This window comes from Balaenoptera borealis (assembly GCF_965194805.1).
Source record: "Balaenoptera borealis genome assembly, chromosome: 12".
In the NCBI taxonomy this organism is placed as follows: domain Eukaryota; kingdom Metazoa; phylum Chordata; class Mammalia; order Artiodactyla; family Balaenopteridae; genus Balaenoptera; species Balaenoptera borealis.
The window spans coordinates 9,952,638-9,974,666 of NC_138869.1; the positions used below are offsets into that span (position 1 = coordinate 9,952,638).

The 22,029-nt window shown below is 41.0% G+C and overlaps 1 protein-coding gene across 10 annotated transcripts in view; it reads right to left on the reverse strand.

The window, feature by feature from the left end:
- Positions 1-22,029, reverse strand: part of ATG7 (autophagy related 7) — a 237,849-nt gene that overhangs the window by 141,560 nt on the left and 74,260 nt on the right. For all 10 annotated transcript variants that reach the window (XR_014232333.1, XR_014232334.1, XM_082345567.1 and 7 more), the window contains one exon: positions 14,270-14,350. Coding sequence is in view for 8 of the 10 variants with exons in the window: in XM_082345567.1 (XP_082201693.1) it covers positions 14,270-14,350 (81 nt within the window). In the remaining 2 variants the exon portion in view is untranslated. The remainder of the gene's footprint in view (positions 1-14,269; positions 14,351-22,029) is intronic.

Sequence of the window (22,029 nt, forward strand, 5' to 3'; positions counted from 1 at the left end):
TGAAAGGACACCAAAGGTGAGCTCAGACTTTCAACTTCCTTTTCCTGGTCAGCAAATGACCACAAGACAAAAGTGATGCCAGTGCTAGGCTCACTCCTCTGTGTTTACATTCTCTCCCAAATCTTAACTCATCTCCTCACAATTTATTAGTTCTTAAATGTTTAAGATTAAACAAATTTTTATCTAGCTTCTTTAAGTGACTTCAGTAAGAGAGCTGTTTGAATTACATGACTTACCACTAGCTAAAGTAGAAACCTCCCAGCATTCTGTTATATAACGTTGGTACATGGCCTTAGCTTGACAACACCTACCTCAAGGTGAAAAGTAAAAAGTCCTATGATATTCTTTGAAGAATACTGACAGTTCTTCTTGGTAGCAACTCACCCCTATAGTGCAGTGCAACTATAAAGGATGAGATTTCAAGTTATAGTTCCCTTCCATCAACAGATGAATGGATAAAGAAGATGTGGTATGTGTCTGTGTATACAATGGAATATTACTCAGCCATAAAAAAAAAATGAAATCATGCCATTTTTAGCAACATGGTTGGACCTAGAGATTATCATACTAAGTAAAGTCAGACAAAGAAAGACAAATATCATATGATATCACTTATATGTGGAATCTAAAAAATAGTACAAATGAACTTACTTACAAAACAGACTCCCAGATATAGAAAACAAACCTCATTACCAAAGGGGAAGCGGGGAGGGATAAATTGGGAGTAGGGGATTAACAGATGCACGGTACCATATATAAAATAGATAAACAACAACGATTTACTGTATAGCCCAGGGAACTATATTCAATATCTTATAATAACCTATAATAGAAATACATACACCTGAACCTAACATAATATTATAAATCAACTATACTTTTAAAAACAAAGTTATAGTTCCTGTAATTTATTCACTCTATGACCCTGGACAAAGATTTGTCTGCAAAATTGGGTAGGGAAATAATACTTCCACACTTACCAGAATATCAAGTGAAGGAACACAAAAGAACTTGAAAAAGCCTATAAAACCAACTAAAATTATAAATCTCTTCCCTCCTTTCTCTGCTCCATGGGTGAACCACTCATCCATGGCTCTGGGTAATTTACCATGGCAGGCTAGTGCTCAACTGGTAACTCAGGTCACTCGTCACTGGCTGGCAACATTACACAAGACACAGTATTCCAGGAGCCAATCAAGAGCTACCTATTACTATACTATCTATGTTTTTAAATACTTCAGTATACATAGTGTGCTCACAGATGATGTACACACACACTCTTAACCACTAGGGGTAGGTAGGCAGTATTTCAGGTACCTTAATAAAAAAAAAAATGCATACTCCAGGTGTGGTTGGTTCACATTTGAAAGACTAGAAGTCCAACCTTCAGAGTCAGGCTATCTTAAGTGTATCAACTACAGCTATCTAAATCTATATTAGAGGGTTCCCTAATGAGAAAAGGAGGGTAGAAATAATTTTTCTGATTAAACTAATAGTGTTCAATATATATATGGGTTTGCTGGAACGATTGTACAGGGGCACTGAACCTTGTGTGTACATGTGGGTTGTAAGAATCTGGCAAAGCAGGCAACCTAACACTCTTTTCAGTGGCCCTCTGGGCCTAGGGCTCTGGTCCTGGGTCTGGACACTTAACAGAGAATTCCATCACCTGATCCAATGGAAAGGTTAGATATATCCTGTAATGAGAATATGTCTGCACCTGTCTCTACTGAACTTCTGATGCGGGCTACACAGCCAAAGCAAAAAGGTTGGGGCTTTTGTCTGTAAGAACAGGTTGAATGACTAACTTTTGTGCCTGCTTGCTAATAAATATTCATATGTGTGGCAAAATGTGGTCTGAGTCTTGATTTTATTGTTGCAGACCACATGGTAGCATAACAACCTCTAATTATTGGAAGCTACCGATTTCTACCAAAAAGATTTGGACTGTCGGGAGCAGTGAGACTGGCTCAGTTCAGTTTGCAACAATTGTGGTGCATCCAATTTCCCAGATGAATACTGCTGGGACAGAACCTCACAGCAGGAACATCACGCTGATCGAGGTGATGTACTAACTTGCCAGCCTGGACCCTCTAAGAGAAAGGCTGTTTCTCTTCAGTGGGAAAACCACAGGAAGCCACGAAGACAGCCTCGGGGTGTGGGTTTTGCTGGGAGCCTGCCAAAAATACCATCATTCTGTTTCTTGGCCCCTAGAATGCAATGATACCCAAGCTTTTTCGTTTTCTTTTTTTTTTTGCCTCCAATGATTTCCCCCAAACCACCTGGACTCAGTACTCTACACAAAATGATGTCACTTAAACAGTATCTGTATTCAAAGGAATATATTAGAGGCAACTATCCTACTTGCTGAAGTAAAGGCAAAACAGAAGCATTTGTACTTTCAAAACAGCACTTGTCTTGGATTCTTAACAGCTGTACGTCCCTACACTCCAAATATTTTTAAAAATTTAAGCTAAAAATTTACCAAAATGGGAAAGTGAACTATGTTTGTCATAAACAGTTTTTTGAGGAAAACCTTGGAAACTTTCACCATCCACCCTGCATCTGGGCGGTGGGGCACTAGACGTTGCTCTAGCCCACACAATGTTCCTGATGGTACAGTCTGAAGACACAACCCTCGGAAACACATTCCTCTTGGTATCAGGATTCCCCTTTAAAAAGACAAGTCCCCCAAGGGTAGTCAACCAACTGTTTCACCAAGGAGCTTAACCAATCTGTCCTTGAAACTGCTGAAAATGTGAAGTGGCTGAGTAATATTCCATTGTATATATGTGCCACATCTTCTTTATCCATTCATCTGTCGATGGACACTTAGGTTGCTTCCATGTCCTGGCTATTGTAAGTAGAGCTGCAATGAACATTGGGGTACATGACTCTTTTTGAATTATGGTTTTCTCAGGGTATACGCCCAGTAGTGGGATTGCTGGGTCATATGGTAGCATGATCTGTGACCACCTAGAGGGGTGGGATAGGGAGGGTGACTCAAGAGGGAGGGGATATGGTGGTATATGTATATATATAGCCGATTCACTTTGTTATACAGCAGAAACTAACACAACATTGTAAAGCAATTATACTCCGATAAGGACGTAAAAAATAAAAAAATAAAAAATCTAAAGTGGGATCTTCCTCCAACCCCAAATGAACACACTGGAATTCTCTGAGTGTGAATTAATCCTACCACCTCATTGTCTGAGAGGTGTTTAATACGGCAGGTAAGTGAAGTGGGAGTTGGGAATCCTGGACTCTCATGCAATTTCTCTGAATCTAGTGATCTCTCTACCTGATAGACTGGTAAGCCCCCTTGCTAGCACCTTCACAGGAAGCTTGAAAGAGAGATTGGGAAAACACCCATCAAGTGATGCCAAAGGAAGGCAGAAATGCCGCAGCCAAGGCAGCTGATCCTCTCTGCTCGTGTTGCACTGGCCCACTCACGGTACGGCTCCAGCAAGAGGCGGCAAGATGAATGAGGCTGGAGACAGGCCTGTGAGCAGCAGTGTGGGGCAGGGACCAGAACAACCGCACGAACAGGCAGCAACCTGGTGCTGTCACAGAAGTGCCATCCACACTCTCACGTCCTGGCCTCAAAGAGCACAGAGAAACTCAGAATTCAGAGGGAACACAGGCAAGAAGTCTTTACCCTAGGTTCACCTCAGCTCCTCTCAAGTTATAGGCCCAACACTGGCCACAGATTACCTGCACAGATCTTCAGGAAATAAGAGGATTCACCCCTGCCCAGAGCGCACACTCCTGGGAACATTAAATCTCATTTCATTTTGGTTAATAATTAAACCCCTAGATTAAGAGCTTACTTGAAAAGGAAAGAAAAAGACAAAGAATCTAATAGCCTGCACATTTAATATTTGCTGACCTCTTGAGGCCATGCCCCTTTTAAAAGAATTGCTCATCCTTTTTTATTCCCCTCCTTTTTTGTCAACTTCTAAAGATGGCAAGTTTTTTATGGCTGTAAATTACAAAATGAGTGCATTTATAAAGGACACGGGAATGGCACTGGACTTCTGCTCGTATGAAGGAGCGATCGAAAACATTTACAGAGTGCCGCGCCCATGACACTCGGCATACCGGCTCTTGTTTAATCTTCACCGCCACCAAAAAAGAATTTTTAACTATTTTCTACCTGAGGAAACTGAAGCTCAGGAACTTCAAGAAACTTGTCATAGGTCACGTAGTTAGTAGGTGGCATCGTCTCAAAAGCCAGTGCTCATTTCTAGCGTACAAACCATGTCCAAGTGTCCTGTTACCTTTCTGCCAGCTTGTAGTCAAAGGCTGGTATACTTGGAGTTCCCTGGTACTGGGGCTCTCACTTGTTCAGACCTGCAAGCCATTTGAAGCCTCTGCAGTTCTTTAAAAAATTTTTAAACTTTTTCTTGCAAATGGCTCGTTCCCTTTATTCAACACACAGCTTCAAATTACTCTTGGCCTTTTCCAAAAAAAATCAAACCCACTCTCAAAGGTCAAGAATTCACCACTGCTGAGGCTACTAAGAGGAAAATATTGTGAGATCTGAAGCAATTTCCCAAGAAGAACTTGTCAACTGTTTTGAGCTACCACAGCAGAACTGAAACAAGTACAATGCCCCGCCAACCACACCCCGCCCCCAGGGGTCACTGAAAGGGCCCATTTCTTGGGACTTGCAGTCCTTTTGCAGAGAGCATGATATTGTGATGCAGGACTCATTTTTCAGGTATTAAGTGCCCACTGGAACATTCTCAATAATAGGAAGCAGTGAGTGATTAGGCAAAGAAAAGCAGATGTTGTGAAATAAAACTCTTACTCCTCCAGTAGGGCCAAGTGCTGCGTATGTGTTTTTGCTTTCTTACTTATGCATGTTATTCTACCAGGAAGTCATTTTGCTCTCAATTATTATTATTATTTTTAAATCCACTTGCATTGTGACTGAAGTCAAGTTTGTCAGGTCAGACTGAACTAATAGAAAATCTAGATATGGGTACAGTAGCAATCCCACGGACGGTTTCTAGTCAGGCTTTCTTCTTTAAGAAAGAGCGACGTGGAGCTCACGTTCCATGCTGGGGATGTGTGAGGGGTTTTAATGCAACAGAGAAACATTGCCACTTCCTTCAATCCCACTTTTGTTATCATCTCCCTTTAGGGTCCTTCGTGAAAAAGTTGACATAAAAGGAAAGGGAAATGTGAAGTTCAACTGAGAACTGGGAAAAACCCAAGTTTTCTCTCCCGCCTTTACAAACAACACAAAAATATACTTTTGCACAGATTTCTGTTCCAAGTTGGAGTACTGATAAAGGTCTTAAAAATATCCAAATGCTTCAGTAACTCGAGTCAACTGCCAAGACACCTAGGTTGTCTGGAGTTCTGACTGTGGGCCGTGTGACCATTCAACACACCCTTCAAAGCAGTCCTCACGGGGACGGGGCAATCACCCCAGTGATGCCGCCGTTCCTTACAACTCTGTTGGATGCGCACTTACTTAGTGTCAAGATAGTTCTTCTAATTTACAAGATTTGCTATGTCTGTTCTCCCATTGACTGTTCACCTTTGGCACGCTTGCAGCCCTGTCAGGACCACAGAGCAGCTATTTTCCCAGTTTCAGTCTGATAGTTATAAATTTAAGGTATCTATCTTTGGTGTGTGCTTTAGCCAGCCCTTAGATACTCCAGAAAACAGAAATATGTAGTCTTTTCTTCCTTGTTAAGAAAAAAAGTTTAATAAAACTTTTATGCTGGAAAAATTACTTAAAACCAGGGAAGGCCGGATACTTTAGAATTTATCACTATCACCACATAAGATGTTATATAAACAAGTTATAACAACAGTAACTTTGGGAATAGGATGTTCTCAAACAGTTCTTTCAATCTTCTATGGCAAGAAAGGCTGTAGTGATAAGTACTTTTAGAAATACCTGGACAGGATATTGGAAGACCTTTTAGAAAAAATAAAATGGACTTTTAAAAATCCTGCAGGAGAGCAACCAAAACCCTGCAAAAAGCTCACTGCCAGAATGTGTCCTTTCATAAAATGTTGTCATCTCTGATGAATCCCAAAGGCTCCTTATTCTAATATACTTTGGAAATGATCTTCCTACACAATAACAAATCATCGAAAGCATCAACTACAGCAAATGAGATAGTAAAAGCTGGAAAGAAGCTCAGCTGAACAAATATTCAGAGCACTGAAATGTAACATTCAATTATAGCTACCACGTATGGCTTCATGATAAATCACGCCTCTGCACGAGTAGGCAAAGAGCGTCTGCTACCAAGCCTTAGCTTCCTACCCGACTGAGTTCCTGGAGGGCACAGCCTATCTTCCCATTCTCCCTGTTGTGCTGTTCATTTATTCACATACAAAAACACTCACTAGTTTTTCTCACCATTCAAAACATATTTAACCAGTTCCTACCTTTTGCTAGGAACTAATTATCCCTTCTAAGCTTAGGAACATTTCTTGGGTCAAGATGTTTAAATAAGTTGATGTGCTTGAGGTATATAATCGTGTAGTATAATTTTCCTATATTGTCCAGAAGGATATCATCAGAAACTTCAGAGAATGTCCTACTGACCTCTGTATCATCCAAAAATATATCATGAAACAGAAGCTCCAATGTTTGTTGAATTGCTATGACAAAAGTCATTAAAATAAACAACCAAACATATATTTACATGAGTTTAAGTACTCAATTTAAACAGTTATATATATATATATATTATATGCAACCTGTGTATGTATAAGCATGTACATCCATAAAATGTTTCCCAATTCAAGCTGATGGCACCCTTATTTCAAAAAACCAGCAGTTACTACCATGTTCTTCCCTCCCTACCTTACAAAGGTACTAAGGGTGGAGGGAGGAGGGAAGAAGACAAATGTATTACATAAATAAGAAGAAAAGAAGGAACATGAACAGATGACAGCTGGGGCTCTTTGCCCATCAGGAGTCAAATCAACGCACCACTAGAGAAAGGACAAATAGCCCTTAGAACTCTGAGCAGCTTCGCTGTCTCTCCCCTCCCCCACCTGGATGCCGCTTGGCCTAAAGAAACAAAGCAGCTGATCAAGAGACTACAACAATGTCAGAGTCACGTAACAAAACCCAGTGGTAGATCAGCACAGGCATCTCCCTTTACTACAGCTGAGGAAAATGAGTCCCCAAAGAGAGAGGGCTACTTTCCCAAGCCACACAGAGAGGTCACGGTGGGGCTGTGGCTGGCTGCACCCACATCCCCCAGGGTCTTGTCTGGGAGAGCGTGGGAATGGTACCAAAGAAAAACTCAGAGCAAGGATGCCTTCCTAGGATCCACAGGCATGTTTCAGGGACTTCACGAAGCCAATGAAATTGTCTGCAAAACTGTGTGGCTTCCATTTTTCAGGGGAGCAGGTTTACTGCTTTTATCAGTCTGAACGAGGTCAATGACTCAAAAAATTTAAGAACCACTATGTCAAGGGTTGGGCTTGGGGGAAAGGCTAAAAGCGAATGAGATTAATTCCAAACTAAATTCCAAACTAAAAGGAACTCAGATTTTCAATAACCTTCAGGTTATCTTCAGACTATGCTTGGGCCAGGCAGCCAGTGGAACCATCCAAGGAGAACACAGCCCTAAATTTTCTGGTCTGGATGTTAGAGACCCTCTAAGGGAAAAAAAAAAAAATGTGTTTGGACAGGTGAGGCATGTCTTTGTGACCTCAGGTGACACAGAAAGGAGTAAGCAGCACGAACTTTAACTACCGATTAGGTGGTCTCAGGTTCTCAGGCAAGACTGGGTTCTCTGGAATCACAGAAAAGGTTTTGGCAGTAACAGTCATCATGAACCATGATGGAAGGTTTCTGCAGCCTTTCAAAGCCAAGGCAGACTTGACTTTCAATCAGGCCTTTCACTGTACCTGCTTGTGAACAGTGACCCCAGAAAGGGTGCCACACACCCCGGAAGACCTAACGCAATCACAGGGGTCTTTGTTTTCCTCTTATTTCTGATGTCAACATCAGTCCCAGGAGTGGGCAAAGGCCTTGGTACTTGGTCACAGGGAACTGGATACACGTCAGCCATTGCAATTTCCCTGGGAAACAGAAAATATTTTCCCCACTCTATGGATGAGGAAATTGAAGCAAAGGGAGAAACGTCCAAGGTTTTTCAAGGAGGTGAAGAGCCAAGAGCTCTGAGGTTAGGGCTTGTAGCTAAATACTCCACACTGGCTCTGGCTGGATATTCCATCTCCTTTTGGGAACCAAGCAGTTCTGGAAGTTGGTGGAACTCTAGTTGCTAAGGGCAAGATGTGAGATACAGTTTACACCACACGACTATCCATATGGAATCCATCGCACGTTAAAGCAGGAGACTTGAGGCCTCACTAGGTAGATGAGATAGAAAAAGGGAACCTGGGCGTTACTCATCATTTTCCAAATCGGAGATTTATGTCCCTTTTGGAAAGAAGAAGGAACACCTGGCTGCAGCCCAGTTTTGAGTAATATCTGCCACTGAGAAGCTGTATGCAAAAATTCCTGGCACCACTTTGGAGAGCTCTTCCGATGGGGCTCTGGCCAGTCCTTGTAAATGATTGAGATTTAAAACCCTATCAAATCAGAGAAGCAGAGAGTATGCTTGATGCAGCACCATAAATCCCTCTCTCTAAAGCTAATTTCAAACTTACAATAGCAATGTTCAGAGAGAAAAATTATCTGCACATACCCATAAGAGATAGGTTTTTTTTTTTAAGCCAAGAAGGGTAGACATCAATGCCTAACAATGATCTGCGTGGCTGGAATACAGTCGATTACTTCCTTAAATATATTTTCTGATTTTTCTGCAACGAAAATGCACTGCTTGGGGAATAAAGAATTAAATAAAAGTAAGTAAAGGAAATATAAAAGCTAGCAACTTCAAGTGTCAATAGACAGTCAGAGCTTATCTCATCCGACTGACTCATTTAACAAAAGAAAGGGAGGTGGGCAGAGGGGGGAGCGCCTTGCTGTGGTCCCTCAGCTGGCCAGCAAGGGATGGAGAGCCAGGACCTGGAAATCCCCGCCTGCCTTCCTGTCCTCTGCTCCCCGCCCCCCGCCTCCCCCCCAACGGGCTGCAGCTGCTGGATTCCTCAGGCTAGGAAACCCCTAAGCCTGATGCAAGGTGAGAAACAGCCTCAAGTGTTAGGCGAAGTACAGCCAGATTCCAACTCAAGAAGAGCAGAAATGAAAATGGCACTCACCAAGACAAGAGGACAATCTGAAGGGAACTAGGTGTCCCAGGCTCTGTCACAACTACACAGAACTTCATAAATGTGCCATGTTTTCTTGCCTCTGGCTGTCACACATGTGATCCCCCCACGCCTGGAATACCTTCCTCTTGTCCTCTCTCCCATGTATTTCTACAAATTCCTACTCATTCTTTAACATCAACTTAGAAGTCCCTTGCAAGACCTTCCCTGGTCTTCCCCATTTACAAAGCTAATTGGTACCAGGACACCTTAAGAAGAGGATATACCTTGACTGTAGAGCATATAACAATGTTAGGGAGATCAGCATTGGTTTATAGGTCTCCCTCACTCTCTTGATAGTGTTCTTTGAAGGAGTGGCTATTTTAATCACCTCCATATCTCTGGTACACAGCAGGGACTCAAATGTCAGTTGAATAAACGTATGTCTGCTAACAGACATACAGTAAGAGTTTAACCTCTCCTTCCAAATCTATCATTTGTCTTACTCTCCTCAACGGTGCATCTGCATAACTTTTAGGTAAGAGGTTGCTTTGGGATAGAGGTTTTTCTCTAAAGAAAGTTTAAATACTTGAGTTTAATTTTTGGCATTTCATGCTTCTCTTTTCTTAACAAAGAGAAGAGAAATGAGAGAAGAAAGGTAGGATTATAATAATATCAAAAGATAAATGGACAGGCTGACTACGACAAAGGCAAAAAGAAAGCACAGTTTACCATATGATGATACCAGCTGACATATATCCTACACCACCCTCTCCCTATCACTCCAAGACACACATACACAGGTGCACATAAAAAGCTAATAACAAGTCACTCTGGGAAGTTTAGTCATAACTATCAACAGAAGACCCCATCGTATAGTAAACACCAGAATGAGTATATTATTAGGGTTGCTAATGGCTAATTAAAATCTGAAGATCAGGTTTCTGGGCACATCTTGCTACATTTGTGCACTAGGCAGTCCCAGATGGTATGAAAACCAAGTTTGGGGCCTGCTTCTTCATAATAGGCTGTTCCTGCAATATTGTCAAGGTTGTGACAGAATTGTGCAACAAGAGCAACAATCCTCTGCCTGCAGTCTCCTCAGGCACAGCCCTCCTCCTGACTCTGCACATCGGAAAGAAGTTTCCAGTCAACTTCTGGGTCCCAGGAACAAGGCTACTGTTACATAAAACACCAGAAGGGGCCTAGTTTTACTCCTTCTAGGGAAAGAGAACGGTCACAATACTCAACATACTGCTCCCCTCCCCCAAGACTGACTGGGAAGGGGTACAAGGGGACTTTCTGGGGTAATGGAAACATTCTATGTCTTGATTGAAATGGAGGTTACATGGGTGTATGTGTTTGTCAAAATTATAGTATTGTCCTCTTAAGATTCACGCATTTCACCGTATATAAATTTTGCCTAGAAAAAAAAGAACCATGCACAACGATCAAACTCTAGGTAATAGGTTTACTATCTGCAGTAGTGTGGACTAGCAACTTTGGAACTACTTTCTGTGTATTCTAGGCTTGAGCAAGTAAGTGAATATATGCAGGATACTGGGAGCCAGGTTTCTCACTGTTGGGCAAGGTAGTTACAAATATGGAAAGGGGAAAGTTAACGTTACCAAAGGGGATAAAATACATCATGTGCCTCCTGACATGAGGATACATCATCATTTCTTTGGTATTCCTGCCAAAAATTCATAACCTGAATCTAATCATAAGGAAACATTAGACAAATCCAAATCGAGGGAAATTCTACAAAATAACTGGCAAAATGTCAAAGTGGTGAAGTTAAGAAAGACAAAGAAAGGCTAAGGAACTTTTCCGTATTGAGGGAAGCCAAAGAGACATGACAACTAAATGCCCGATCCTGAACTGGATTCTTGTCTGGAGAAAAAACTTATAAAGAACATTCCTGGTACAAATAACAACATCTGAAATATAGACCGTGTATTAGATAACAGTATTACACAAACATTAAACTGCCTGAATTTGATAAGTGCATTGTGCTTAGGTAAGATAAGAACCTTTTTCTTAGGAAACATATGTGGAAGTATTTAGCTATAAACAATCACAATGTCTCCAATTCACTCTCAAAGTTTCAAGAAAAACAGGAGAGGCAGGGAGGGAGAAGAACACATACACACAAATGGGGAAAAATGTAAACACACGGGGGATCTGGGTAAAGGAGTTCCTTGTACTATTTCTGCAACTTGTAAGTTTAAAATTATATCAAAATAGAAAGGTACCCCTCCAAATACCCTAACTTCCCCCAAATTACTTAGGTGAAAATCTGAAAACAACAAATTAACTCAATGTATTATAAGAAATTCTTTCAAGAATATCGGTTTCAAATTTATACTTTTCCCTTTGGTAGCAATTCCACAAAACTATTTGGCTCTGAATTCCTTTTTAAAACTAAAAAAGGACTCATATACCTTCAAATAGGGTTTTTTGAAATTCTAGTGACAGATACTATCATTTTGGAAAGTCTTACAAGGCAATAAATAGAAATCGGAATGAAAGCGACTCCTCACCACCCTCCTCCCTCCAGATTCTTCAATATTTTTTCTGGAAGATGGAACAATTCACCTGGCTGTATGCCAAGCTAAAATCAAATAGGATAAGGAACAATTTGCGTGTTGATGATTTAGCCTTCCCTGCCACAGAAGCAGAGAACTGTACTCTTCCCCACCTCAGGCCTTCCTTATAAAAGGTCAATATTTTATTTATATAAATAAGGTAATGAAGGCATTTTTACTCAGCATAGTTTATTCTACCTCCCCCATCTTTCTGTACTTGTGCTTAAATCAAGACACGAGTATGGCCTTAGTGCTAGGGGGAAAAAAAAGCAAAAATACTGAAAATTACCAAAGGAAAAAATTACTTCATGGATGTCAAAGGAGAAATTTTTAAAAGTCATTTTTAGCCTCAAAGAATTTTTTTGAAACAATAACAACTATGATATGACTCAGTTTAAAAAATATTATGCTAAGTATGCATTAAGAAAAATTCACATGCACAGAGATGAAAATGTAATTGGATTTGTCATTTCAAAGTATTAATGCTGGGTTTGCAGATAATAGAGAATGACATTCTCCTAAGCGAATAAATAAGTTAGCCAAGTAAGTAAATGCTGTGTTTCTACTGTAAGGAAATACATGCACCAATGAAGCAACCTTTTCAGCACAAAAGAAATTTAATACCCAGACCACATGAAAAGTGATCGCTATGGGAATAGCACAGCTGTTAAAATCCAAGTCAGTTTGTATTAAATCGTCCAGCATGTTTATGTAAAGCAGGACTCTCAGAATGACCACCAAGGGGAAATAATTTTGCTAACAAAAAAGTAATACCTATAATTAATTTAATGCTTACAATAAGTGTGAAAGAAAAATGCAAAGCTATTCTCTTTCAAAGAACATAAGGGACCTCAGCTAGCTGGTATGCTTGTGATCCTTTTGTAAACAGTATCTCAAGGGCTAATTTAATTAGAAATAGAACAAGAAAAAAATGAGTGTTTGCATTTCACTTAGAGAACCCAATTATCGTTATTTCATTGACTAACCAGATTTACATAAAGCCACAGAAAAACCTCTGGCACCGGTGCCAAACAATTTCAACATGAAAATTAATACTGCCGAGTTATTTTGAGACCAATTAGCTTAGCCATTCAAAGAAAAAAATGTGCTCCACTGAAGAGCATATAATCCTAAAACCTGCATTTCTGAAGACAGACGTGCACACAGACGTCCTTGAAGCCTTGACTCGAGCAGATATAAGATGCCTTAAAGAACCTACAGAAAAAAGGAGCTCACAGATAACTACTAACAAACAGCTTTAAATCTCAACATAGATACTTGGGATGCATAACGATAGAACAGGAGCTTAGTTTACTTTTGAAGAAAAGAGAGAAAGAGTTACTCTAAGTTTTTGAGCACTTAAAATTAACCAAATTTATCAACATTGTCTGTCAAATCTGAGTTAACTTTTTTTTTGGCTGTGCCGCCCGGCATGTGGGATCTTAGTTTCCTGACCAGGGATTGAACCCGTGCCCCCTGCATTGGTAACTCAGAGTCTTAACCACTGAACCACCAGGGAAGCCCCCTGAGTTAACTTTTTAGAGAGACTGGTCAGGATTGTGCTTCTCATAAGACAAGACTCAGGTAAAGTTTTCAAAGAAAGCTTGTCATCTCAGAGTGGAGAGACTATCCCTAGAATTCAATCCCTTTCAGAGTGCCAGATGTAGGCTACACAGCAAAGTTTCAAATTATAACTAAGAGGCCAGAGTTTGGGATTAATGACCCCAACGCTATTTTGCATAACACTTGAACGTGAAAGTCTTATCAAGAATCATGAGTTTTAAAAGTCCAGGTTAAATCACTGGGCATTAGAAGGCTTAAAGAGGTATCTAAAAGGAAATCAGCTATAACACACGGTGTATATGTAAAAATAACTCAGACTATCTCAAAGCCTATTAAAAAATGAGATGCCATCACTGTAGTTTTGAGATACATCAGCCGTTTCCCATTACAATGGAGGACATACCAGCTCTATTTTTAGAGCCTCTGGAAAGATCAAAGCTGAATGTGCCCTTTTATTGGCTCCCCATCCAGGGCCCTAATCTCTGTTTACTCTTTCTTTGTCATTATGTAGATCTCCGAAAGACACACCACCAGGACCGCCTGCTACCCCTCATCCTCAGAGTAACACTTAAAAATTGCTCTGTGACGGCTGGTACCAGCCAGGAGCCCTCTGGGGAGGAACAAAGACGAGCAAAGTTCAAATTCGAGTCAAAATTACCATCGTGATGCAAGTACTGATACAGAACTACAGTAATCTAATTCAGTCTCTCTCTCTACACTATAAACCACACTTTCGCAGGCTGGTTTCTCTGTGAGAATGAAAACAGATAAATGAAAACACAATCCTTTCTGGTTTGGTTTTTTAGGCCCTCCCCTCCCCCACAGGAAGCCCTCAGTTGGTTTCAGTGCCTCTGGCTAGTAAGGCTGAAGAGCTCCTTTTAAACAACAAGTCCCATGAGTGTAGAACGACTTACTTTGGAAGAACAAGCTGTACATTTGTCAAACGCCAGGCTGACCGGAAGGACATTATCAAATCGTGACAGAAATCCTCGTATCTAAAAACAAACACAACAATGCACATCAAGCCCAGAATGACACACCTGTGAAGTACGTGTGTAGCTTCTGACAAGAAGTGGGAAACAACTAATAGGGTGCTCTTGGTACAGATTAACAAAAATGAAGTTCAATGCGGATATTTTCCCTCGTACTATATAATCAGTTTGAGGAAGAACTATATTAGGCCCTTTATTCCGTTAAGAACTGGTCTACAAGCTTTGCACATATTTGAGACCTAAACACAAATTGACTCCAAAATATAAAAAGAAAGCTGTAAAATCTGAAGTATTGTTTTCATAAATGTCTTCAAATACATAACCAGTCAACTAGTTTATTACTGACAATTCTCATGTATGTTACAGTGAATATAGGACAAGTGTGCATTTTTAGGATGTGGTATTGGGTGGGGCCTCACTAGGTAAGAAGGGCTGGGGACTATAGAAGGCAGAAATGGTCCTAAATATAGATCCAGTTACTTGCCTGAGTTGGAACAGATACGGATAAGATGCAGCGCATTACCAAGTTTATGGGGAAACAGCGCCACCTTGAGCACCTCAGTTATAATTTCTGAATTACAACTCATTTCCATTTACGGGGTATCAGTTATAACCAGGTTTTGCAAACTATGATTTAAGTAATTCAGACACTACACTTCCAGAACTACACTGACACCAAAAGGGGACTTTAAACTGTTGCATATATCATTTAAACATTATTACTAAAAATATGTATGGTGAAATCTCTAAAGTCTCCATAGGACTCAACATTTATAATAAGCCAAACAACACCAATCTTCTCATGAGTTAATTTATTTGATCTTGACAACTACCCCACTGATGAAACTCCGGCTGGGAAGGGTGAAGCATCTTGGCTCAGGTAAACAGAAAGTGACAACGCTAAGATTCAGAAGCGGGTCCCTGATGCCAAACCTGGCCAGGCCCTGGCCTGGGCTCCCTCTCTCCTTCCTTTCCCTTCCCTTCCTCTCAGGACTGCACAGCTTTTGTCTTCAATGTGAGGGCTCACCACACATTTAACAGCCTCACTTGAATACAGCAAAAGAACCGAACCCCCCACCTACTCTCCCCCCCAAGTCCTTGTTGCCTTTAGCCACCCTACCAACACTCCCCCAAAACAAAACCAAGGAAACCTGGCAGACTCTTTAAAGAGACAGGCTTCCTTCTGAGTGTGGGTAACTCCACCTTTAAACCCACACTGCAACTAGTCTAGTTACATCGGCATACTTATTGCTGGAAGATCTAACCTTAAAGGAAACGCCTAGAGCAATCTTTTAAATGTCGTTATCTATATGTTATGAGATTTCAATGTAATCCAAGATCAAAAGAGTGTTTGGTAGAAAAGATAAGCTAGATAGTTGGGATAAGTTAGCTGGCCTCACGGTGAATCTCTGAAAATGTGACAATATTTAGTTCTCTGTATCTCAGGAAGGTGGTGACCATTTCCTAATACAGTGCTTGAGGCACAAGCAGGGTCCTAAGTTTGCTCTCCAGGTCACCAAAACAAGAGACGGCAAACCAGCAGAAAAGACTATAATGGCAGGTCACAAATGGATATGTTGAGATCCTCATGAGATGTGGAAGTTACAGGCCCAAAGAATTTTCATAGTGAGTCTCCTTCTATCTCAATGGCTTTAATATTAAATTTACCTAGAAAAATATTTATCATATGTAGCATACTTTGCATTAAAATGTTCACTGATATGGCCTACAGGTTAATGTCTCCATATAGGCTTCATGAAAAGGTCTCCTGATTCTCTTTTCTCTCATACAGGTAATAAACTTTCTTTGTGTTGTGCAAAGAAATACTGGTATTTTTCTCTGCTAAACTGTTTCACGATCAGAGGTGCGGAGTTAAAGGCAAAGGGAAGGGAGACAGTAGACCCAGTTAGGAGCAGAAAGGAAGGGAGAAAAAGGAGAGGAAGGAAGGAAGGAAAGAGAAAATATAAACCAAAAACACAGGTGGTGAGCAACAGAAAGGAGCCGAAGTGAATGGGGTGGCCAAGCAGGGGCACCCACACCATTGTTTAGCACCCCAGACAGCTCTTTACCAGGAAACTGACTCATTTTCCTAGGAAATGAAGTAGAATAACATCTGTGTGTGAGGCCTTTCAAATTCCCCAAGTTGGTATCAGAAGGCTCAGAACTCCACCAAACTAATTCCAGTTTTAGGAAATTTAAAAGAGGAAGGCCTGTTCTCACACCAACTGCGACAGACTCCTAACAGGCACCTCCACAGGTGAGCTCTCTCCCTCCCACTGAATCCAACACTCTGCTATGGATTAATTTTCCTAAGACACAGCTCTGAGGTGTGTCACTTTTTATCAGCTTCCTAGAGCTGACCAAAATAGCAGAGCATTCCTCATGCTGGCACTCAAGGTCCCCCCTCATCTGGGCCCATTTTGCCTCTCTGATCTTTTCACAGGCTTCATACAACTACTAAGCTCAAGTACAATGTCCCTCCCAAAGACATTCTTGCGTTGCTAACTTTGTCTCATGCCGAATTCTGCGACTCAGAGCTCTTCCTTTTGCAACCAGCTATATAACCAAATCTACATCTTCCATAATAGTCACTCAAGCTCAAACACACCTCTTTCATAAATACTCAATCCACCCACCACTTGACTTAGAGATAACGCCTTCATTATGTGAAATCCTTTTTTGGTATTTATCACCAAAATAACTTATGTAATAGTTATTTCTTTAAAAAATAACAGGTTTGGGGCTTCCCTGGTGGCGCAGCGGTTGAGAATCTGCCTGCCAATGCAGGGGACACGGGTTCGAGCCCTGGTCTGGGAAGATCACACATGCCACGGAGCAACTGGGTCCCTGAGCCACAATTACTGAGCCTGCGCGTCTGGAGCCTGTGCTCCACAGCAAGAGAGGCCGCGATAGTGAGAGGCCCACGCACCGCGATGAGGAGAGGCCCCCGCTTGCCACAACTAGAGAAAGCCCTCGCACAGAAACGAAGACCCAACACAGCAAAAATAAATAAATAAATAAATTTAAGAAGTGTTGTAAGAAAGGTTTAAAAAAAAAAAAATAACAGGTTTACTGAGATAAAATTCATGTACCATAAACTTATTTTAGAGTATACAATTCAGTGGCTTTTAGTATATTCATGGAATTTTGTAAACATCACCAATATCTAATTTCAGAACATTTTCATCACCCCCAAAAGAAACTCAGAGCCCCTAAGAAATTAGTCCCCATTCTCCACTTTTCCCAGACCCTGGCAACTACTAATCTACTTTCTATTTCTATTGATTTGCCTTATTTACTATAAATGGAATCATACATGACTGGCTTCACTTACCATATTGTATCATGTGTCTGTATTTCATTGCTTTTTATTGCTAAATACTATTCAATTATATGGATATACCATATTTTGTTTATTCATAAGTTGAATAACTTTTGGGTATATAGAGTGGAATTAATGGATCTCATGGTAACTATATGTTTAACATTTTGAGGACCAAAGTAACTGCACCATAATACTTTCCTGCCAGCAACATACAAGGGTTCCAGTTTCTCCACCTTCTTGTCTCTTTGAGGTAGCCATCCTAATGAATGTGAAGTGGTAGCTCACTGTGGTTTTGATTTGCATTTCTCTAATGACTAATAGTGTTGAGCATTTTTTCATGTGCTTCTTGACCATTCATATTATCTTTCTTCAGAGAAGTGTAGATTCAAATTCTTGGCCAAATTTTAAATTGGGTTTTCTTTTTATTGTTGAATGTTAAGAGTTCTTTATATATTCTAGATAGGAGTTTCTTTCAGATATGATTTTGCAAATATTTTCTCCCATTCTGTGGGGTGTCTTTTCACTTTCTTGATGGGTGTCCTTTGAAGCACAGAACTTTACTTTCTTGGTGTCCTATTTATTTTTCCTTTGGTTGCTTGGCCTTTTGGTATCATAGATAACAAACCAATTCTCACCCAAGGTTAAGAAGAGTTGGTATGTTTTCTTATTTAATAGTTTTAGCTCTTACATTTAGGTCTGCGATCCATTTTGAGGTGTTTTTTTTTTATATGGTGTGACATAAGGGTCCAAATTCACTGTTTGGTATGTGGAAATCCAGTTGTTCCAATACTTTGTTGAAAAGGCTCTTCTCCCCCCATTTTCATTGGCAAGAAATGACCGTAAATGTCAGGGTTCATTTCTGGACTCTCAATTCTATTCTGTTGATCTATATGTCTACCTTTATGACAGTACTACACTGTCTTGATTATAGTAGCTTTGTAGTAAGTTTGGAAACTGGGAAGTATGAGTCTTCCAACTTTGTTCTTCTTTTTCAAGATTATTTTAACTATTCTGGGTCCTTTGCCTTACCAAATGAGTTTTAGAATCAGCTTGTGTAATATAATTACTTAAAAATTATTTTTAAATCTCTCTTGCTTTTAGAGGGCAAGATATAGGTTGAACTATTTGCATCTGTCCATAGCACAGTGATTTGCTCATAACAAATACTAATTATTATGAAATGAGTGGATGAGAAGAACACAAACATCCCAAAGCAAACCAAATTATTCATACCTGAAGTATTCAGAGAAAACACACCCCAAATAAACCACAAGAAAAACTCCATCTTACCACCATTCACATATTCCAGGCAATATGAAGCCCTTCCCCATCAACAACTCTTTAAATCCCCTGTATTACAAATGCACTGAGCTTCCACAATATGCTCTGTATTCCCTAAAATCTTACAAGAGATGCATAAAATTTGAAGAGCAGAAGTTGCTACTTAAAATTTCAGCACCTTCCTTAGACATGCATAGAAATCCCAGAGCAAATCTAAAATCCAGGCACCTGATGCAAAATCCTAATAAATATATTCTACCGATTTAGAGAGGCCAGGCACCAATTCACAATCAAAGAAGTTATAAGGATTTGTCCCCTGCTTGGGTGGAGAAAAATTCACCATCACCTTCCTACTTAGAAGTGTGCAAAGTATATGAAGCAATATGTTCATGTGGCGTTTTTCGAAGCCTGCCTGATCAGAAGAATCCCCTGGAACTTGACTGAAAAGATCTGAAGTAAGGCCAGAGCATCTGCATGTTTAACAAGAGCCCAGGTGATTCAGAGCCTTTGGAAGAAGATGCTTTCAGTTACCAACCTCATTTACCCCTTCCCATGGTTTAATCTATACACTCAGCATCACCTGTTGGATGTCAGAAAGCAGATGGAAACACTTAGCAAGCCTCTCCCTCCTTTCCACGTTTTTTATGCATAGCACCACCACACCTGGCTAATTTAGCCACATCTAAACTAACATCTAAATGACAAGATTTTATAAAGTGATTTCTCCATCCACTCTAAGGCCTCTTGACACTGCTCAAGGTACAGTCTTCCAACTTCAGGGACTACACACAGCTTACTCTAAACCCTTATTTGATTACTAGTATTTGCTGTCAATCCTTCCTTACAGGAGGGTAAGTATTAAATGGCTATTTTTAAAAAATTTAATTCGACGTATTATAAAAATAATAAGCATGACAGAAAACAAAAGAGCAAACAAAAAAATAACCTGTACTCCCATAGCATATTTACTCCTGTTTTCCTATTTTTTAAAATATATTTAAATACTTAACTTCCTTTTAAACAGCCTCCCGAATACTATTGGCTTCTCAATTTCTCCCCTCCCTAGAGGGGGAAAAACTGCCAATTCCACAAACACACACACATGTGCCTCTACTAGAGGGGCCAAACTTTGCCTGCCTCGCTGCATATTTTATTTTCTAAATTACATTGATGAAGTTTTTTTTCCTCTTAATGCTGAAAAGAATAAAGAAGATATTAAAATGGCCTGCATGAATATCCAATCAGTGGTTGCCTGGGGCTGAGGGTAGGGATATTACCATAGAAAAGGCAAAGTCAGTTTTGGGGGTGGATGGAAATGCTCTGGACCTCATTTGCGGTGGTGGTGGTCATATGCAAGTGTACACACTCGTCTAAGCTCATTAAAATGCACGTTTAAACGGGTACATTTGACTGTACATAAGTTATGCCTCAAAAAAGGTGACTAAAAAAAGTTCATAACCTCATTAACATTTTCCAAACAATACAGAAAGGTACAAAATGAAAGCATAAATTCCCTATTGCCCCCAATCCCTCTAACTCAAAAAAAACAAAAAAACAAAAAAAGCCCCTCCAGCATCAGTTTCCAATGTAGCCTTCCAGGGAAAGAAAAAGCGTTTTATGAATAGACCAGCTCTACAACATGCGTCTCTTTGCTACCCCCTGAATATTTAAAAACCCCACCTGGGAAGCTGGGAGAAGGACAATTACCTGCGGTTTCCTGGCTCCCTTCCCTCTCTTCACCCCCAGGCCCCACAAAGGGCAGAAGGAGCTTGAGTTGAATCCCCGTCTTCAAATACCAGCGAGGCCCCTGGTTGTACTTGCGCTTGGCTAACAAGGCCTCACGCCCGCTCACCCACCGGAAGGAGTAAAGATGAGCGCAGAGATGACGCAAAAAGCCTCAGAGCAGGGCCTATATAGGCTCCCGGCCTCCCTCCTCCCTCGGGGCGGTTCCCAGGCGGACAGTGGGCGGTCCCGGCCGGATTCATTAGGCGCACCTGTGCGCATCTAATTAGCGTCCAAAGGTTGGAAGGCAGGAACACCTGTTTGGGGGCTGTGTGCTAGGGACTAGGAGTCCAGGGCCCTTTTGGAAAGAGAACTAGGGCCGGTGGGAGCACAAAACTCAAAAGCCATGATCAACGAGCAGGATTTGGTCTGTGTTAACTTGACGAGTTATGTACTTTGTCCCATAGGATGCCATCAAGAAACCATCTTTATAGAATGAAGTCGTTGTTCTCAAACACCTAACGTCCCTGGAGGTTGTCATTCAGTGGATCTGGAACAGGGCTGGGAAATGTGTATTCTGGAACGGCTCCCGAGGTGATTCTGATGCACCATCCCTGGATTAGGCTGTCTTCCACTTAAAGGCTCAAGGACTCCAATTCTATGCCCAGATCCTCTGATATCTCCTCCGGTCTATTCTCTGTACAGCAGCCAAACCTGATCACGTCACAGCTCCGCTTATGACTTTTCAACGGCTCTCCGCTGCCCCTGGGTTTAAGATGGCCTGTGAGGTCCTGCCTCTCCTCCTCTTCCATTGTGCTCTCCCAATTCTCTGCGTTACAGGGACACTGGTCGCCTTTCAGATTCTCAAACTCACCCATCTTCTCCGCCTCTCCTGTGCCTCCCCTAAAGTGCTTACCCCTCTCCCTTCTCCCTCCATAGAAACAACTGCTCCCTCCTAACCTTGGAAGCTGTGCAGGAGGGCATGTCCTGGCATCCTGTGGAAATGGTGGCCTAGGGGACTAAGCAGAGGACCAACATCTGCTACGTGCCATCCCTGTGTCTGGCTCTCTGGAGTGTCTTCACATACTCATCTCATGTTGGCCTCACTACCATCCTGTGACTTTCCCCTGTATTCTAGATAAAGAAATCGAGGCTCAGGGAAGTGGCTTGGCTCGCCCAAGATTCCACAACTACCAAGTGGTAAAGCCAGGCATCTGAGTTCTGTTCCTTCTCTCCAAAATCTAGGGGAAAAGGCTGAAAATCAAGGAGAAGGTAAAAAGAAAGGAAGAAAGAAAGAGAAAACCAGAGGAATTAAAAAACAAATAAACACCCCCTCAAAACCAAAAACTCAATA